This window comes from Dendrobates tinctorius, unplaced genomic scaffold (assembly GCF_039654945.1).
Source record: "Dendrobates tinctorius isolate UK_male_01 unplaced genomic scaffold, ASM3965494v1 ptg000086l, whole genome shotgun sequence".
NCBI classification, from domain to species: domain Eukaryota; kingdom Metazoa; phylum Chordata; class Amphibia; order Anura; family Dendrobatidae; genus Dendrobates; species Dendrobates tinctorius.
Genome location: NW_027361754.1, coordinates 36,348,072 through 36,366,120, shown reverse-complemented (window position 1 = coordinate 36,366,120; position 18,049 = coordinate 36,348,072). Strand labels below are relative to the sequence as shown.

Genomic DNA, 18,049 nt, shown 5'->3' with positions numbered 1-18,049 from the left:
TGCTTGAAAAGTAGATGGTATGACGCATTTGTAACACATAATGGGATCTGGAATTAGAAAAAAAATTATAGAATCTAACACAATATTATATATCTGTGTCTAAAATTATATTATATTTTTACAAAATGATTACTATTAGATTATATTATTATTAGTATTATATTATAGATATTTGTTTTAATAAAATACAATCTTTAAATAATAATGAATAATATATATCTGTATATAATTATATTTGCAAACTGATTATTATTAGATTACAAAATTGTTACTATTATATTTATTTTAAAATAATAATAATAAATTATTATATAATTTGCCAAAAATGTGCATTTTCCCTGATAAATGTTGTTAATTTCTGGTGCTAAAATCTCGTTTTGCAATAGGGAATTACCAATATTACCAAAAGATTGTACCAGGTTGTAAAAAATAAAATAAATATGTAATAATAATAATAACAACTTAATAATACCAACTTATTACTACGTTATTATTGTTATTATTATAAAGTTAATAACAATAATTTAATAATAATCGTAATAATAATACCAATTATTATTACATTATTGTTGTTATATAGATAATAATAATAATAATAATAATAATAATAATAATAATAATAATAATATCATCTGGTATACGCTCTTGACAATATTTTCTTTGTAAAATTTGGATTTATAGCACCAGAAATTGGAAACAATTCTTAGAATAAACACATTTACGGCATACTCTTCAATTGTATTTTCATTGACGGGGCTACTAGGGCTAATAGGAGCACCACCAATATCTATAGTGCTTTGCATTCACTGACAATGAAGAAGAAATATCTGTGACAGTCACCAAATAGTGAAAAAAAATCTTACTTTACAGTTCAGTCTATTGAAGCCTTGAACATAATGAAGGGAAGAGAAGCATGGTGTGAAATTTCATCTTTATTTTGTTGGTTAAAGTAGGGAATGTTACCATTTATTATTTGATTAAGGCTATGTGCACACGTATGCTGAAAATTTCTACATAAAAACAGGACTCCTTCCCAGAAAATGCGCGTTTTTGCCGCGTTTTTTTTTCCACGTGTCCCCAGACACATAGAAAATAGCCAGAAATGCGGAATTTACCGCGAAATTAATGAGCATCAATCAATCAATCAAATTTATTATCGCCAAGTACATATTACATATATACAAGGAATTCTTTGTGGCAAAGAGGCAACATAATATATAACAACAGATACAACAAGTAACATCTAACAAGACAGATACAGTATATAGTCTACACATGACGATTTAATTGTTGAACAGAGAGTGGATAGAAGCTGTTCATATGGCGGTTTGGGCTGCATTTGGGGACTCTGAAGCGACGTCCTGAAGGGAGTAGTTGGAATGAGGAGTGTCCCGGGTGAGAGGGATCGGATGAAATTTTCAATGCGTGGGATCGAATACTCTTATCATAAAGATCCTGGATTTTAGGCAGGGGGGAGCCTATAATTCTCTCTGCTGTTCTGAAAGTCCTTTGTAAGCGGAGTTTGTCATGCGCAGTGGCTCCCCCATACCAGACTATCAGAGAGGAACAAATCACAGATCTGATGACAGCATTAAAGAATAAGATCAGCAGATTCTTAGACAAACCATATCTTTTCAGCTGACGCAGGAAGAACATCCTCTGTTGTGCTTTTCTTATAACAGCATCCACGTTTTTCCCCCATTTAAGATCATGAGAGATGATAACACCAAGGAATTTGGTCTCTGTGACCCTAAGAACCACTTCGTCATGGATGTAGATTGGAAGTATCTCATGTTGATCTTTCCTAAAATCCACAACCATCTCAGCAGTTTTTTTAGTGTTGAGTACAAGATTATTGGCTTTACACCAGTCACATATTCTTTCCACCTCACTCCGATACAAGTCTTCAGCATTTCCCCTGATGAGACCAATCAGTGTCATATCATCGGCAAATTTCAAGATTTTTACTGAGTCTGCTGAAGAGATGCAATCATTCGTATAGAGAGAAAACAGTAACGGGGACAAAACACACCCCTGAGGCGCCCCGATGTTTGTGACCAAGGTGTCCGAAGTGAATGGTCCAACTTTTACACTCTGTATCCTGGCTGTCAGGAAGTTATAAATCCACAAGCATAAGTTGAGAGGGACTCCAAGAGCTACCATTTTCTTATGAAGTAAATTCGGATCAATGGTATTGAACGCTGAGCTAAAGTCCATGAAAAGAATCCGGACATATGAGTGCCGTTCATCTGTATGATCCAAAATGTACTTCAGTGCCAGATTGACATGTCGTTTGCCGAACGATTCTCCTTATAGGCAAACTGAAGCGGGTCCCATAGCTTCTGCCTGAATTTTATCAGGTGGGACATCATAATTCTTTCAAAGACTTTCATAGCTACAGATGTGAGTGCTACTGGTCTATAGTCGTTCAACTCAGAGGATCCCACTTTCTTGGGGACAGGGATAATTGTGGAATTTTTCCAACACTGAGGTACAACGCACTCTTTCAGTGACACATTGTATATATTTGTCAGTATAGGGGCAAGCTGGGTAGCACATACTTTCAGACACATTGGAGATACACCATCAGGGCCAGGTGCCTTTTTGACCTTAAGTCCCTTCAGGATGCGTATCACCTCTGCCTCGGAGATCACTACTTGGGTGTTGCACAATGAATGATCTTTATATGAACAGACTGAGGAGCTTAGAGATGAATAGCCACTGTGTGTAGAGCTTGCCTCAAATCTGCAGTAGAATTCATTTAACTCTGCTGCCAGACTTCTGCTGGGGTTCACTATAGTGGGGTGGCTTTTATAATTGGTGACCTCTCTTAATCCTCTCCATGCAGATCTAGTATCTTTTGATGAGAACCTTTCCTCCAGAATCTTTGCATACTCGTGTTTGGCTAACTTGATCTCTTTAGATAGCGAGTTCCTAAGTTTCTTGAATTCAGTAATATCGCCTGCTTTATAAGCCTCCTCTTTTCTCTTATGGATCAACCTGACTTTATTTGTAAACCACGGCTTGTTGTTTCCCCAAAAGTGGACAGATTTGGATGGAATAAACGTGTCTTCACAAAAACGGATATATGAGGACACTGCATCAACCCATTCATCCAGACCCGAGCATGTTTCCTGGAATACCTCCCAGTCCGTGCATTCAAAGCATGCTTGCAGTTGCAATTTTGCCTCCTCAGACCATGTCTTCTTTGTATAAACTGTAGGTTTGGATGTTTTCAACCTTTGCCTGTAGGCTGGAATTAAATGAATTAGACAATGATCTGAAAAACCCACTGCTGCTCTCCTCACTGCCCTGTAGGCCCCTTTTAAGACAGTATAGCAGTGATCAAGCGTATTGTTCTCTCTCGTGAAGCAGTTTATATGTTGAGTAAATTTGGGGAGATCCAGGTTGAGTTTTCCTTTGTTAAAGTCCCCCATTACGATCACAAATGCTGCGTTTTTTACCGCGAAGCGTTTTTTTCGTGGTAAAAAACGCATCAATATGTGCAAAATGCATTAAAAAGAATGGGAAGCTTCTTTTAAATGTTTTTTGATTGGATTTTTTGGTAAATCCGTGGGAAAAACGCGAAAAAAAATGCTGTGTGTGAACACAGCCTTAAGGTTTTCTTTTGCATCTATGGTACAATCACACAGTGATCCACAAAGCACAAAGTTGCAAATCCCAGTCCCTAATGAGGTTCACAATCTAATTATCTTATTACATTAGAATGAATATCATAGGGCACCAATACTCCATACAATGTGTCATTTAACTCTTGGTTTGATTCGACCAACATGCCCCAGTGGTATAAGGGTATGTGCACACGGATTTAGGTGCGTTGTACAGTACCATTGTTTTCCATGGTAAACTGAAAAACGCTGTGCACATGCTGCAGATTTTTCCGCGCGGACTTGCTGCGGTTTACCAGCCGCAGCATGTCAATTCTTTTGTGCAGAACCGCTGCGGTTTCACACCTTATCCATTATGAGGTGTGAAACCGCAGGGAAAAACCGCAGGCTAATCCGCAGATAAACCACAGGACAAAAGTTTGATTTATCTGTGGATTTTACTACAAAATCCGCACCACCAAAAAACTATGTGTGCACATACCCTTAGTCTAGCCTTAGAGCCTATTCGATGCTGTGCGGTATTCACTTTTCCAAAATCATTAATAGCAGATTATTTTCCATGGAACCAGTATACATAGTCTTAAATTCGATTTATGGATATAGATAATGTAGCTTTTGAACTGGCAATCAATATAAGATTGGTGGATGTCTGACTTCCTTCACCTTCACCAGTTAGCTGGTTGAAATGGCGTTAACAATCTAATGAGTGCCCTACCACCTTCATTGCTTACCAGACACAACCTCTTACGTTTTGTAGTGAGTATATCGAGTATGACCGCTTATTTCTGCCCAGTTCCATTGTGTTATCGTGGAAAAGATTTGCGGATAATACCTGCGCTGCTGTAAAAAGTCTGATTCAAACAATTCAGAGATAAAAGATGATGGTTTATTCACTCTCAACGCATTTCAAAGCCCTTGGACTTCTTCCTTAGGAAATTATATAAGTGTACAGTCATACATACATATGCTGCTTAAATAAGTTTAACATTCAAATCTGGCGCCAAAAGAGGAGATCACATGTCAGACAGTGTCAAAGTTCAGGAGCAGGACACATGACACAGCACATGACAGTTATAGTATAGTTTGTAAAGTTCGTTTCACACTATTGAAAAAAGTTTTGATGTTATGCAGTTATGAACATATATTTTTATTTGTTTATAGTCTTATTTGCAGGTACATCAATTTAAAAGTAGAGGTTGAAAAATCAAGGGGACAGAAAGGAAACAAACCCATCAGAATAGGAAAAAAAAATCTGTATTTGAATGTTACTTATTTAAGCAGCATATGTATGACTGTACACTTACTGTATATAATCTCCTGAGGAAGAAGTCTAAGGGCTTCGAAACGCGTTGTGAGTGAATAAACCATCATCTTTTATCTCTGAATTGTTTGAATCGGTCTTTTTACAGCAGCGCAGGTATTATCCACGAATCTCTTCCATGATAACACAATGATAAAACCCTATCTGCGCTTCTCTCTCCTTCAGTTTGTTTCTCTATTGCCCAGTTCCATTGAAATATTTAAGAATAAGTTGGAATACTTCTAGTCACAGTCACTACAAATCATATGGAGCCATATTCCCTTTAATCAGGAGATCGGTGGGGGCTGTCGGGAGTCATAAAACATTTTTAAAAATGGTAACATGCCCTATATGTCACAGACTGGGATGTTTTGGGTGCCTTTTTGACCTATTGTTGTGCCTGTGCCAAATGTGCATCACTTCCATGTCTTGTCGTAATATATTTATCTAGAAAATTATTTATGCAGAATCAAAGGGATTATAAATACTTGACGATATCTGGCCACACACGTATGTGATATCTGGCCAACTATCTGCTGGTTCCGACAACTTCTGAGCCAAATATTTATGTGTTTTCAATGGTGCGGGTAGAAAAAAAACTGCTGGCAGATAGCTAATGTGGGGGGTTTTCTCTAGGAGAACTGTATGGGTTGGTTGATTTAATTCAAAATGCCCGAATATTCTCACCCCAACATCATCTATGGGTATAGAGTTTGAGAGGCCCCCCTACATATTAGGTGTTTGGTTGATCCCAACGATATTTATGGGTTTGGTTGACTCTTACTTAATATGTATGGGGCCATATGTCCCAATAGTTCTTGCAATTGCACATATCAATTGTGAAAACTCATTCTACCTTGACCTGCTACTATGTTAATAATTATGATGTGTGCAATCTTTACAATATGGCAGTTCAATAGCTATGATTAATTCTGATGTGATACATCAAGGGAAAAAATTGGGGTATAGTTATGTGAAGAAAAACCTCATTCCGTTTTGCTTCCTCTTTCATGCAGCACAACCTATAACAGCTTGATGGAAGAAGCATCCAAGATGGAAAAGATAAAATTCAGGTACATTGTACAAATTTATGGACTTTGCACAAATCCTCTGGGAATTGTGATGGAGTACATGGAGAATGGATCACTCGAGAAACTTCTTCCCACACACACCCTGAGCTGGCAGCTAAAGTTCCGTTTCATTCATGAGATCGCCCTGGGAATGAACTTTCTCCATATTATGAGTCCTCCACTTCTCCACTTGGACTTAAAACCTGGGAACATTCTTCTGGATGAGCATCTGCATGTTAAGGTAAGTTGATGATTAAACCTAATTAAAAACAACTTTAAAAGTACCTTACCATTTTGTGTCTTCATCTCCTTTGCAGTCCTGTGTGTCTCCAGTCTCCATGGCAAAAGACTACAAATGAGCATTTGCCCTTTTTTGGATGAGTTATATTTGACGCTGTCTCCTAGGCATTTTCTCATTAGGAATTCCTACAAATGAGCCCTGTGTAGTCTGATCCTCCAGTACTAATACGTTAGGAACATTTACCAGAAATACAAGATAGATATAAAGAAGCTTAACTGTAGGATCAGATTAGGCCATGTTTGTGCTGTTGGTTACAAGTAGATAAAACAGAAAACAATTATACTGTAAGTATAATAATATAAAAACAAACAATTGAAAAAAAAAGCAGGAGGACACAATGTGCTAAATCAACTCTGCTCAAAATGAGTTTTATATCAAAAGTGTCAATAGAACATATAAGAATCTATGAAGGTTATTATACACTTGGTGAAGAAAGCCACCGCCTGACACCTTGTGTAGTCACATAACTCATCTAAAAATAAAATCTGAACACAACTGGCTGATACTTATTTTCCCTGATGTCATTTATCGAAGGAAAAGTGGTGAGACCCCCTACACACATCAGATGATCGTCCAGTTGAGACGGTTGTTTAGTGGATGTCAGCCCCACCGCTGGGTCTTTATGGATCCCAATAATAGGGGCACTGTTTAAATGAATCAGCATGCTCACAGCTACTCCATGCAAAGTCTATAGGGATAAGATAGAGGACAGAATAGAGTACTCAGTTTTTGAGACTTTGAATAAAATGGCAGTGCATGTGGTCGACCATAGCAAGAATAAAACCAGACTCTTGTTCCTTTAACATCCATGCAGCAGAAAGTAAAATCTATAACCTAATTTACAGCAATTTCATGTATAAATTAAATATTTTATCTCCAGGTGCATCTACTTCCTTATACTTTTCAAATAGTTAGCAACAGGAGTGTAAAGTAACAAAATGTTCCAAGTTATTGGGCAAATGTTGAGTGCACCATAAATTGCAACTTTTTCATGACAAATTACAGTTACAGTATTAATAAATTCTCCCCCAAAGTTTTTGATGGGGCTAACTGTGAGTGATCTCACAGGAGAAGGGGATCGTCGACTTCGCTCACCTCAGGGGATTGAAGAGAAGGGTCCGCAGGGATCGACTCTCTGGCACCACCACTTGCTCAAGGTCAGTCAGGGAACTGCACCGAGGGCAAATAGTCACCAGAAAGACTTCTCTTATAGGTACGAGTTAGTGAGGTGCTCCCAGTCAGGTGGTATATATATCACCAGTCCAGGCTGCGTCAGCTAACTTATCCTTCGTCCATTAGAAAAACACTCAGCTCCATATGAGGAGCTGTTTCTTATCTCCTAGGCTGTTCCCTCCCACACTTTGTTGCCTTCCCTGGGCAGGGCTCCCTCCCTCCTCCCATGTCTGAGAATATGATTTTCTGCCTAGAACAGTGGAGGTTTATAACTTTGTGCCCAAAGCTCTGAATGTGTTGGTTGTACCGCCACTGGATTCTGCTGGATTTTATCTGTGCATAGTGAACAAAGATGCCTACTGTATGTACTTCCTATTAGCTATGCTTTATAACTCCATAGTCCAGAGTGCTACAGGTGGCAAAATAATATAGGTGCATGGGGAAAGGAACGCCGAATCAGATTATGTGCTCAGCTAGTCGCAGAGATATTGCATTCTGTTATTATAGGTCATTTTCCAGATTCAGTACCTCAGAGCTTGCTGTGACTTGTTGTACCATGGGGTTTCCATGTGTTTCAGTCAGATAAAAGAGAGCTGGCTGCAGCTGCAGAAGAATTCACATCATTGTGTCAAGAGCTTCAAAGGGTTTGCTTCTACCTACTTAATTAAAGATAAACACTGCATGGCTTTTTGTGACCTTGGGGGATGCAAGGGTGGAGGCACAATTCAGGAGGGGAGAGACTTGTACTTTGGCCCTCACACCTCCCCGCTTTAGAGGGTGCTAAGGGGCATCACATTCCTGTGTTCCCCCAAGCCCACTCCCGCAATCTCTCTGTCATGGTTTGAACAGGGTTCTTGCCGGGCACTCACAGGGTTCAGTGTTCGTGGCCTCTTTCTGGATCTGGGAGGGGTATTTATACTCACTCTTTACCAGGGTTCTCTGTCAGCTTTACTGTTGTTCTGGTGTGTCTGACCCCTGGTGTGCGTGTATTCTGCGTTGCTCGTTTGCTTCCCGTGTATGACCCGGTCTGTCCTCTCACTCTGTACTCCGTCTCTCATTTTGGTACTATTGTCTTTTCTGGTTCTGACCTCCTGGCTTGGCTATCGTTACTCCGTTACAGTTTGTCCCTATTGTACCATCTATTGCCCGTTCTGGTTTTCTGATCTATTGCTATGTCCTGACTATCCATTCTGTCTAACCCTTTGGTACTGTATTTCTATCTTGTGCTTGGACCCCGGCTTCATCTGGTTTCTGTCTCTGTCTATGCCCCTTGGTAATATTGTCCTGTAGTTACCTTTCTAGGAGTTTCCCTGCAGCTCCTAGCTCTGTGGAGCTTAGGCCACACCCCCAGCAGTCACGTGCTTCAGGTCCTGATACTCTGAAGCATGCATCGTCACTGCTGCTGCCCTGCTCCACAGGTATCTTTGAGCACTGTTTTTGTACTCAGGACACATGCACTGGCTCAGTGAGCAAGTGCAGTGTGGGGTTCCTGACACTCTCCTTGCTGAGATAGCCTGTCAGTGTTGCCATGGTCGAGGCCCCTTTTGTGGCGAATGGAGAAGTGCTCCAACGCAGCAACCTCCCATTTGTCCCAGAGATGGTGTGCAACCAGCTGAGGAGGTTGTGGTCCGTCTCCACTATGAAGGGATGCCTGTACAAGTATGGTTGCAGATGCTGCAGGGCCCACAAAACTGCCAGGCACTCCTTTGCCATTGTGCAGTAGGCCACCTCTCTCGGCAATAGCTTCCTGATCATGTACAGGTCCACTGCATTGACCTGGCTGAGCACGGCACTGAGGCCAAAGTCACTGGGGAGTTGGAAAGAGTGGCCTTGAGCGCATTGTGAGCAGTCTCACCGGTGACTGACCAGTCTCCTGCGAGAGGCAGCTTCTTCTTCATGAGGTCATCAGGGGCTTGGCCAGGGTACTATAGTGTGGGACAAACCTCCTATAGTACCCAGCAGTCCTCTGGAAGGACATCACCTGTTTCTTGGTCTTGAGGGTGGGCCAGGATGTGATGGCATCCACTTTCCTGAGTTCTGGCTTCAGAATCCTCCACCTACCCAGTGACCCAGGTAGAGGACTTCACTCATTCCCAGTTGGCACTTTTCCGGCTTGATGGTCAAACCTGCCAGGTGGATCCGCCTAAGCACCTGCATCAGATGCTCTAGGTGATCCTCCCATGTGGGACTGAAGATGGCAATAACGTCCAGGTACGCAGTCACGTACCCTTCAAGTCCCCGGAGGAACGTGTTGACCATCTGCTGAAAAGTGGCAGGGACATTTTTCATGCCAAATGGCATCATGGTGGACTCGTACAGTGCAAATGGGGTGATAAAGGCAGAGCGCTCCTGGGCTTCGTGGGTCAGAGGGATCTGCTGATATCCACGGCTCAGATCCATGATGGTCAGGTACTTAGCCCAGGACAACTGATCGAGCAGGTCATCAATGCGTGGCATAGGGAATGCATCAGTGACCATGACAGCGTTGAGCCCCTGGTAGTCCACGCAGAAGCGGGTCGTTCTGTCCTTTTTGGGGATAAGGACTACGGGCGATGCCCACATACTGTTGGATGCCTGGATCACCCCCAGCTTCAGCATTTCGTCAATCTCCTGGTGCATCTGCTGCTGCACCTCAAGAGAGACCCGATATGCTGACTGCTGGATTGGGGGGTGATCCCCATTGTCCACGTGATGGACAGCCAACTAGATCCTTCAGGGAAGGCTGCTGAACAGCTCCCAGAAGGGTTGTAGAGTGCCAGCTGGGAGCATTGGTCCTCAGTGAGCTGGTGGCCAACCTCTAATTCCTATATGGATCTACCCGCCTTTGCTTGGGTGAGCAGATCCAGGAGGATTTTGGCTTCTCCTTCCTAGGGAAGGTTATACACAGGGAAGGTGCAGGCCTCCCGCTCATGATCGGCCTTCATCATGTTCACATGGAAGGCCTTCCTTGTTCCACGGGCGTGGTCTACGGTGACCAGGTAAGTGACATCATTGAGCCTCTGGTGCATGAGGTATGGGCCCTCCCAGGTTGCCTGAAGCTTGTCCTGTAGTATGGGGACCAGTACCCAAACTTTCTGACCCACCTGGTAGGTCCTTTTACAAGCATTCTGGTCATATCAGCACTTCTGGTCAGCCTGAGCCTGGGCTATTTTGTCCTGCAACAACTGCGACAAGGCCATCATTTTGACCCTGAAGCGCACGACATACTCAACAACTGACACTCTAGGAGTGGCCAAGTTTCCTTCCCATACCTCTTTCACCAGAGCAAGGGGCCCTCGTACACACCGCCCATACATGAGCTCGAAGGGGCGAACCCCATTGAAAACTGTGGAGCCTCCCAGTAGGCAAATAGTAGTAGGTGTGGGAGGTACCGCTACCAGTCACTCCTGTGGGTGTCAACCAACATCCTAAGCATCTGCTTGATGGTTCCATTAAACCACTCGCACAGACCAATAGTCTGTGGATGGTACGGGCTGGCCACCAGATGCTGCACCTGTATTTGCTTACAAAAGGACTCCATCAGCTGCGACATGAACTGGGTCTCTCGGTCAGTGAGCATTTCCTGGGGAAATCCCACGCTGGAGAAAATCTCCAGTAAAGCGTTGGCCACCTTGTCGGCCCGAGTGGACGACAAGGCTACTGCTTCTGGGTATGGTTGGCATAATGCACTACCGTTAGCATGTAGCGTTTCCCGGAGCGGCTGGGAACGAACAGCGGTCCGGTTTTGCTCATAAATGATGGGCAATAGCACCAGTGGAGCTTTGGGGTGCCGCTCCGCCTTCCCCACTCTCTGACAGGTGTCACACAAATGGCAGTAGGCAGCCACATCGGTCCCCATTTTAGGCCAGTAGAAAAGCTGGGCTAGCCTGGCCTTGGTCTTAGCGATCCCTAAGAGTCCGGCCATCGGAACCTCATGTGCGATCTGCAACAAATCCACCCAGAACGGATAGGGTACCACTAACTCTCGGTCCCTAGGCTACGCCTCTGGTGACTCTTGCTGAACCGACACCCGCTACAGCCCTGCCTGGTCCCAGACCACCCGCTCAAGGTCTGAGTCCATGAAAGGCTGTGCCGCCTGCTCATTAAGGGCCTTCATGCTGTCGTCGGCTTCCAACGCTGCCTGAAACCCCTAACTAGATGTGACCAGAATAGATTAAACTGCCATGTCTTCTGTAAGTTCCCTGGGGACCCGTCTCCAGGCCTCCCACTTGCTCAACCACCATTTGGTCGGAAGGGGGAAGGCCATCGGACCTCCGTGAGGCTCCTTGGGCTCCAGCACTCCCACTCCTGGTGACAGCAGCCATGACCGCTGTAACCCTGGGTAGTGCCTGCCTCCTCTCGGCTTCCACACAAGACGCCTAGTCAGTTGGACCCACCTGGTCTCCTGGCATCCCAGGTGTTGGGACCTTCTGCCCTGGGACCTTACCTGGAAGCTCCACCTCTTCTGTGACAGCCCCAACCCCATTAGCACGTTCCCCTTACTGCAGCTGTGCAGAACCCAGCAGTTTGGACTCACTTAGGGGCCGTACAATCCCTGTGACAGCCCCTCCCACCAACTCTGGTTCTGGCCTTGCAACTACATGCCCCCCACCTCTCCCTCCAGAGCACACTGTCTAATCACATCTGGGGGCAATCTCACACCTTCCTGTGTCTTCAGGCTCCATCTCATCTGAGAGCACTGTATGTGTCCTGTCAGCACATGAGTGGCTCTCAGCTCCCACCTCCCCCCTTGACGAAGAGGGAACAGGCAACCCACTTATAACATTATTAGCAGTAGGCAAATCAAGACACAGTGGGGGATCAGGACTTGGGGTCTCAGTAGCCACATACTGTGACACTAGCCACCCCAAATCTGTCCCAAGTAAAACACTTGCGGGAATATTTGCCAACACTCCCACCTCCCGCATTCTCCTCCCGGCGCCCCAGTCCAGATGAACCCTGGTAACTGGCAGCACCAGTTCGATGCCTCCGATCCTGGAGACAGCAAAGGTTTTTCCGGGTAACAAGTCCTGGCGGGACACCATCTCAGGCCTCATGAGGGTCATCTCGATGCCGGTGTCCCTCAGTCCCATAGCACTGGCGTGGTTTATGGTGATGGGCTGGTAATTGCCATGGAACCTCCTACCACCCCACTCATATACATGACAGCAGAAAGTTTTGGGGATGAGGATGGGGCCTTGTGGCGCTGGGGACACATGGCCCTGATGTGTTCGGGTTGCTTGCAGAGGTGACACCTCATGGGTACTACCCCTGGCCTGGAAAGGTAAACAGAGGGGGTGCCCTTGGCATTCCAGGGGCTGGTGAAACAGGGGCAGCCTGCTTCTCTTCACGGGCCCAGTTATTGGCATAGTCATCTGCCAGGGCAGCTGTAGCAGCGGCTCCTTTTGGTTTCCGGTCATGGAGGTACTGTTGGAGATCCTCTGGGCAGTTCCACAAGAATTGTTCCGTGACAAATGCCTCCTGGATCTCCTGGCCGGTGGTGAGCTCCAGACCCTTGGTCCAGTGCTATGCAGCTCTCATAAGGGCCCGTGTGTGGTCGTAACACGTGTCTTTGGGGCCTTTTTGCAGGCTCTGGAACTTCCTGTGGTAAAACTCTAGGGTGAAGTTGAACTGCTGGACCAGGGCCTGTTTGATGCTCTTATAGTCCTGTTCCGCCCTGGCAGGCAAGTCCCCCAAAACTTCCAGAGACTTACCCCTCAAATGGGGGGTCAGGTACTTGGCCCACTGATCCAAGGCCAGATGGTGCTGTCGGCAGGTCCGCTCAAAGGCTCGCAGAAAGGAGTCCAGGTCTCAGTCCTTCTCCAGCAAGGGGAAGTCCTCAGCTCGGACCTTGGCTGTTTTGGGTTCCAGAGGTACTGTGGTGGGCAAAAGGAGACCCTGCTGGGCCAATTCCAACTGATACTCTCGCTCTGCTTGGCATTCTGACACTTTCAGGAGGCTTCCTCGCGCCTCGCTTTGAGACTTTCCAGGGCAGCTTGAAAGAGGGCCTCTGACCTGAGCTGTCCAGGGGGAATGGCGGCAAGACACTTGGGGAGTCCGGGCAGGACTCCCCTGGTTCACCCCGTCTTCGGAATCAGTACAGTCATTCTCCACATTACAGGCTAGCTCCACGGCCATCATTTTTGTCCAGCTTTGAGTGCTTGCAGTCTTTTCAGCCCTCTTTCATGGACACAGCGGCAACCCAAGCACCCACACACCTACAGTACTTTGCACTCGGACTGTCTAGTACTGAGCTTATCTTAAGACCCCAGCAGCAAAAGCTACTGCTGGTACTCCTTAGTGTCTGGGAGTAGGGATCCCACACACACTATTATCTTGATCCCACCACGCTGCCACCAATCTGTGAGTGTTCGCACAGGGGAAGGGGGCATCGACTTCGCTCACCTCGGGTGAGGCGAGAGAAGGGCCCACAGGGATCGACTCTCTGGTGCCACCACTTGCTCTAGGTCAGTCAGGGAATTGCACTGAGGGTAAATAGTCACCGGAAAGGCTTCCCTTATGGGTACGAGTTAGTGAGGCGCTCCCAGTGAGGGGGGATATATATCACCAGTCCAGGCTGGGGATATATATTTAAACCTCCCAGCCATCACTGCCAGAGTTTCTCACTAAAACAATACATTATTCTGCCACCAGTTGCTCATTCGAAATAAGCCCTGTCCAACAGTAAGCTTATATCGGGTCAGAAACCAACTCGGGTAGCGTATAATATAACCAACATGCATGTGGACATGGGGATTCATGGATCGAGTTAAAAGAGCAGATTAATTTTATGTTTAATTGTCTAAAAGGCACACTAGAAATATACAGGTATATATTTACAAGAACAATATACAGGTATACAGTCAGGAGTACAGGACAAAGATATGGTATAGATAGGTTGCAATTACTGTGTTATGTAGCATGTGAGCATGTGACCACAGGGAGGTGCAGATGGATCACACGTCCAAATCTTAGTTACAGGTTTTCCTGGCTGCATCAGTTAACGTAACCTCCGGCCATTAGAAAAACACTCAGCTCAAAATGAGCAGCTGAATGGGTTGGTTGTACTGCCACTGGATTCCACTAGATTTTATCTGCGCATAGAGACCAAATATGCCTACTGTATGTAATTCCTATTAGCTATGCTTTATAACTCCATAATCCAGAGTACTACAGGTGGCTAAATAATATGGGCGCGTGGGGAAAGGGGCAGGTGGGGAAAGGAACGCCGATTCGGATTATGTGCTTGTCTAGTCTCAGAGAATTTGCATTCTGTTATTATAGGTCATTTTCCATATTCAGTACCTCATAGCTTGCTGTGATTTGTTGTACCATGGGGTTTCCATGTGTTTCCGTCCGACAAAAGAGAGCTGGCTGCAGCTGCAGAAGATTTCACATCATTGTGTCAAGAGCTTCCAAGGGTTTGTTTCTAGCTTTTTAATTAAAGATAAACACTGCATGGCTTTTTATGACCTTGGGGGATGCAAGGGTGGGAGCACATTTCAGGAGGGGAGAGACTTGTACTTCATCCCTCACACTAACATTTAGTCAAGGTCAGGAATGAAAAGTACAAAATACTATAAGTACTTTACCTTCTCCATATCAACTTCCCATGTTGGGTGGTGAGCTGTACTGGTTACGTTATATCTACTGATTTCTGATGACTCACATGTCAAAGCGGCAGGTATTGTGCACCTGACCAATTATGATAAATTTCACACTTGTCTTGCTCTAATGAATCATGCACCTGTATTATTCATTAGTGGTGGGTATCACTCACTGGTCCTATTATATTGAGAAGGATAAGTGCTTGATATCTACCGTTAACAAGCCACAACTGTCCTACTTAAAAAGTATGGCGTGTGCTGTAACTGCTGCTAACCCTTCTCACCTGGCCTAGTCTAATGACTAGATGTGCTACAGTTGTGGCAAAAAGTATTGACACCCCTGCAATTCTGTCCGATAATACTCAGTTTCTTCCTGAAAATGATTGCAAACAAAAATTCTTTGGTATTATTATCTTCATTTAATTTGTCTTAAATGAAAAAACACAAAAAGAATTGTCCTAAAGCCAAATTGGATATAATTCCACACCAAACATAAAAAAGAGGGTGGCAAAAGTATTGACACTGTTCGAAAAATCATGTGATGCTTCTCTAATTTGTGTAATTAACAGCACCTATAACTTACCTGTGGCACCTAACAGGTGTTGGCAATAACTAAATCACACTTGCAGCCAGTTGACATGGACTAAAGTTGACTCAACCTCTGTCCTGTGTCCTTGTGTGTACCACATTGAGCATGGAGAAAAGAAAGAAGACCAAAGAACTGTCTGAGGACTTGAGAAACCAAATTGTGAGGAAGCATGAGCAATCTCAAGGCTACAAGTCCATCTCCAAAGACCTGAATGTTCCTGTGTCTACTGTGCGCAGTGTCATCAAGAAGTTTAAAGCCCATGGCACTGTGGCTAACCTCCCTAGATGTGGACGGAAAAGAAAAATTGACAAGAGATTTCAATGCAAGATTGTGCGGATGTTGGATAAAGAACCTCGACTAACATCCAAACAAGTTCAAGCTGCCCTGCAGTCCAAGGGTACAACAGTGTCAACCCGTACTATCCGTCGGCGTCTGAATGAAAAGGGACAGTATGGTCAGAGACCCAGGAAGACCCCACTTCTTACCCCGAGACATAAAAAAGCCAGGCTGGAGTTTGCCAAAACTTACCTGAAAAAGCCTAAAATGTTTTGGAAGAATGTTCTCTGGTCAGATGAGACAAAAGTAGAGCTTTTTGGGCAAAGGCATTAACATAGAGTTTACAGGAGAAAAAAGAGGCATTCAAAGAAAAAAACACGGTCCCTACAGTCAAACATGGCGGAGGTTCCCTGATGTTTTGGGGTTGCTTTGCTGCCTCTGGCACTGGACTGCTTGACCGTGTGCATGGCATTATGAAGTCAGAAGACTACCAACAAATTTTGCAGCATAATGTAGGGCCCAGTGTGAGAAAGCTGGGTCTCCCTCAGAGGTCATGGGTCTTCCAGCAGGACAATGACCCAAAACACACTTCAAAAAGCACTAGAAAATGGTTTGAGAGAAAGCACTGGAGACTTGTAAGGTGGCCAGCAATGAGTCCAGACCTGAATCCCATAGAACACCTGTGGAGAGATCTAAAAATGGCAGTTTGGAGAAGGCACCCTTCAAATATCAGGGACTTGGAGCAGTTTGTCAAAGAAGAATGGTCTAAAATTCCAGCAGAGCATTGTAAGAAACTCATTGATGGTTACCGGAAGCGGCTGGTCGCAGTTATTTTGGCTAAAGGTTGTGCAACCAAGTATTAGGCTGAGGATGCTAATACTTTTGTCTGGCCCATTTTTGGAGTTTTGTGTGAAATGATCAATGTTTTGCTTTTTGCTTCATTCTCTTTTGTGTTTTTTCATTTAAGACAAATTAAATGAAGATAATAATACCAAAGAATTTGTCTTTGCAATCATTTTCAGGAAGAAACTGAGTATTATCTGACAGAATTGCAAGGGTGTCAATACTTTTGGCCACAACTGGATACATTTTGCTAATGAATAGCAAGGATCAGCTGCTCATGAAAGGTTTCACTCCGTAAGAACGAAAATATAGATACTTGGCACTCCAACATGTAGAAAAAAAAACAGATTTTTATTTTGGCAATACAACAAAAATTAGTTGTAATGTTTCAGTCCCAAAGTATGGACCTTCATCAGACATGGATTTCTAATGTGTTCCAGGCAGACAAAATATGAAGACAGCGCTGTAGAAAAGCGATCTTAATTGCAAGGTGCTAGACGCTGAACTGACTGACGGAGCATCTGAAGTCATGACGTCTCTTGCCCCGATCCCCACCCAATGCAGAAGGATTACCTTTTTAAGGCTACAGTATTGAGTATATGCAATAAGGACTTTGACCACACTGTCAATCTAAAGATCCACTTAAATAAAAAATTACAGCACTTTATCTCTACTCTGGACCTGCCGACTGCCGTTTTTCATCTTTGCATTATATATTTAAATACCAATTACTACAGATGTGTACGACAGTTGTATTCTCTCAAGTTCAATATGAAAAGTACATAAGTTTTCATACTCTTGCTAGATTTATTATTTTCTTGTCATCCTTGTATCTAATCTACATGTGCGGATGTCTGTCTCATGGAATCGTCCCCACGGAGCAGCTGTCGCCTTTGCAATGATATTCTAAATATGTTTAATTTTTACTAATGGTTGTCCTAGTCCTGACATTGGAGTTTATACCACTACCGGATAATATTTAATGCATTTTTACTGCTTTAATGTGCTTGCTAGTGCTCCAGGCTATGGCATTGACACTGAATTTTAAATATGCTCATACTTGAAATTGCAGGTAGAAGCAAGTATTGTTCACTATATCAGGAATGTGGTGACCTACAAACTGCAGAGTGACACGATGCAATATACATGCTTGTCATACAACATGTCCATTATATTTGTATATTTAATTATACAGTGATCAAAGATGGCTATGCTGCAGTATAATATAGTTTGTAGATTGACGTAATGTACTGCAATATCAACATAAAATGTAGTACATTAA

General features: G+C 43.9%; 1 protein-coding gene across 1 annotated transcript in view; it reads left to right on the top strand.

Moving 5' to 3' along the window:
• The window catches only part of ANKK1 (ankyrin repeat and kinase domain containing 1), a 134,514-nt gene that overhangs the window by 72,381 nt on the left and 44,084 nt on the right, over positions 1 to 18,049 (top strand). The window contains exon 2 of the mRNA XM_073585302.1: positions 5,946 to 6,240. Coding sequence (XP_073441403.1) covers positions 5,946 to 6,240 — 295 coding nt within the window. The remainder of the gene's footprint in view (positions 1 to 5,945; positions 6,241 to 18,049) is intronic.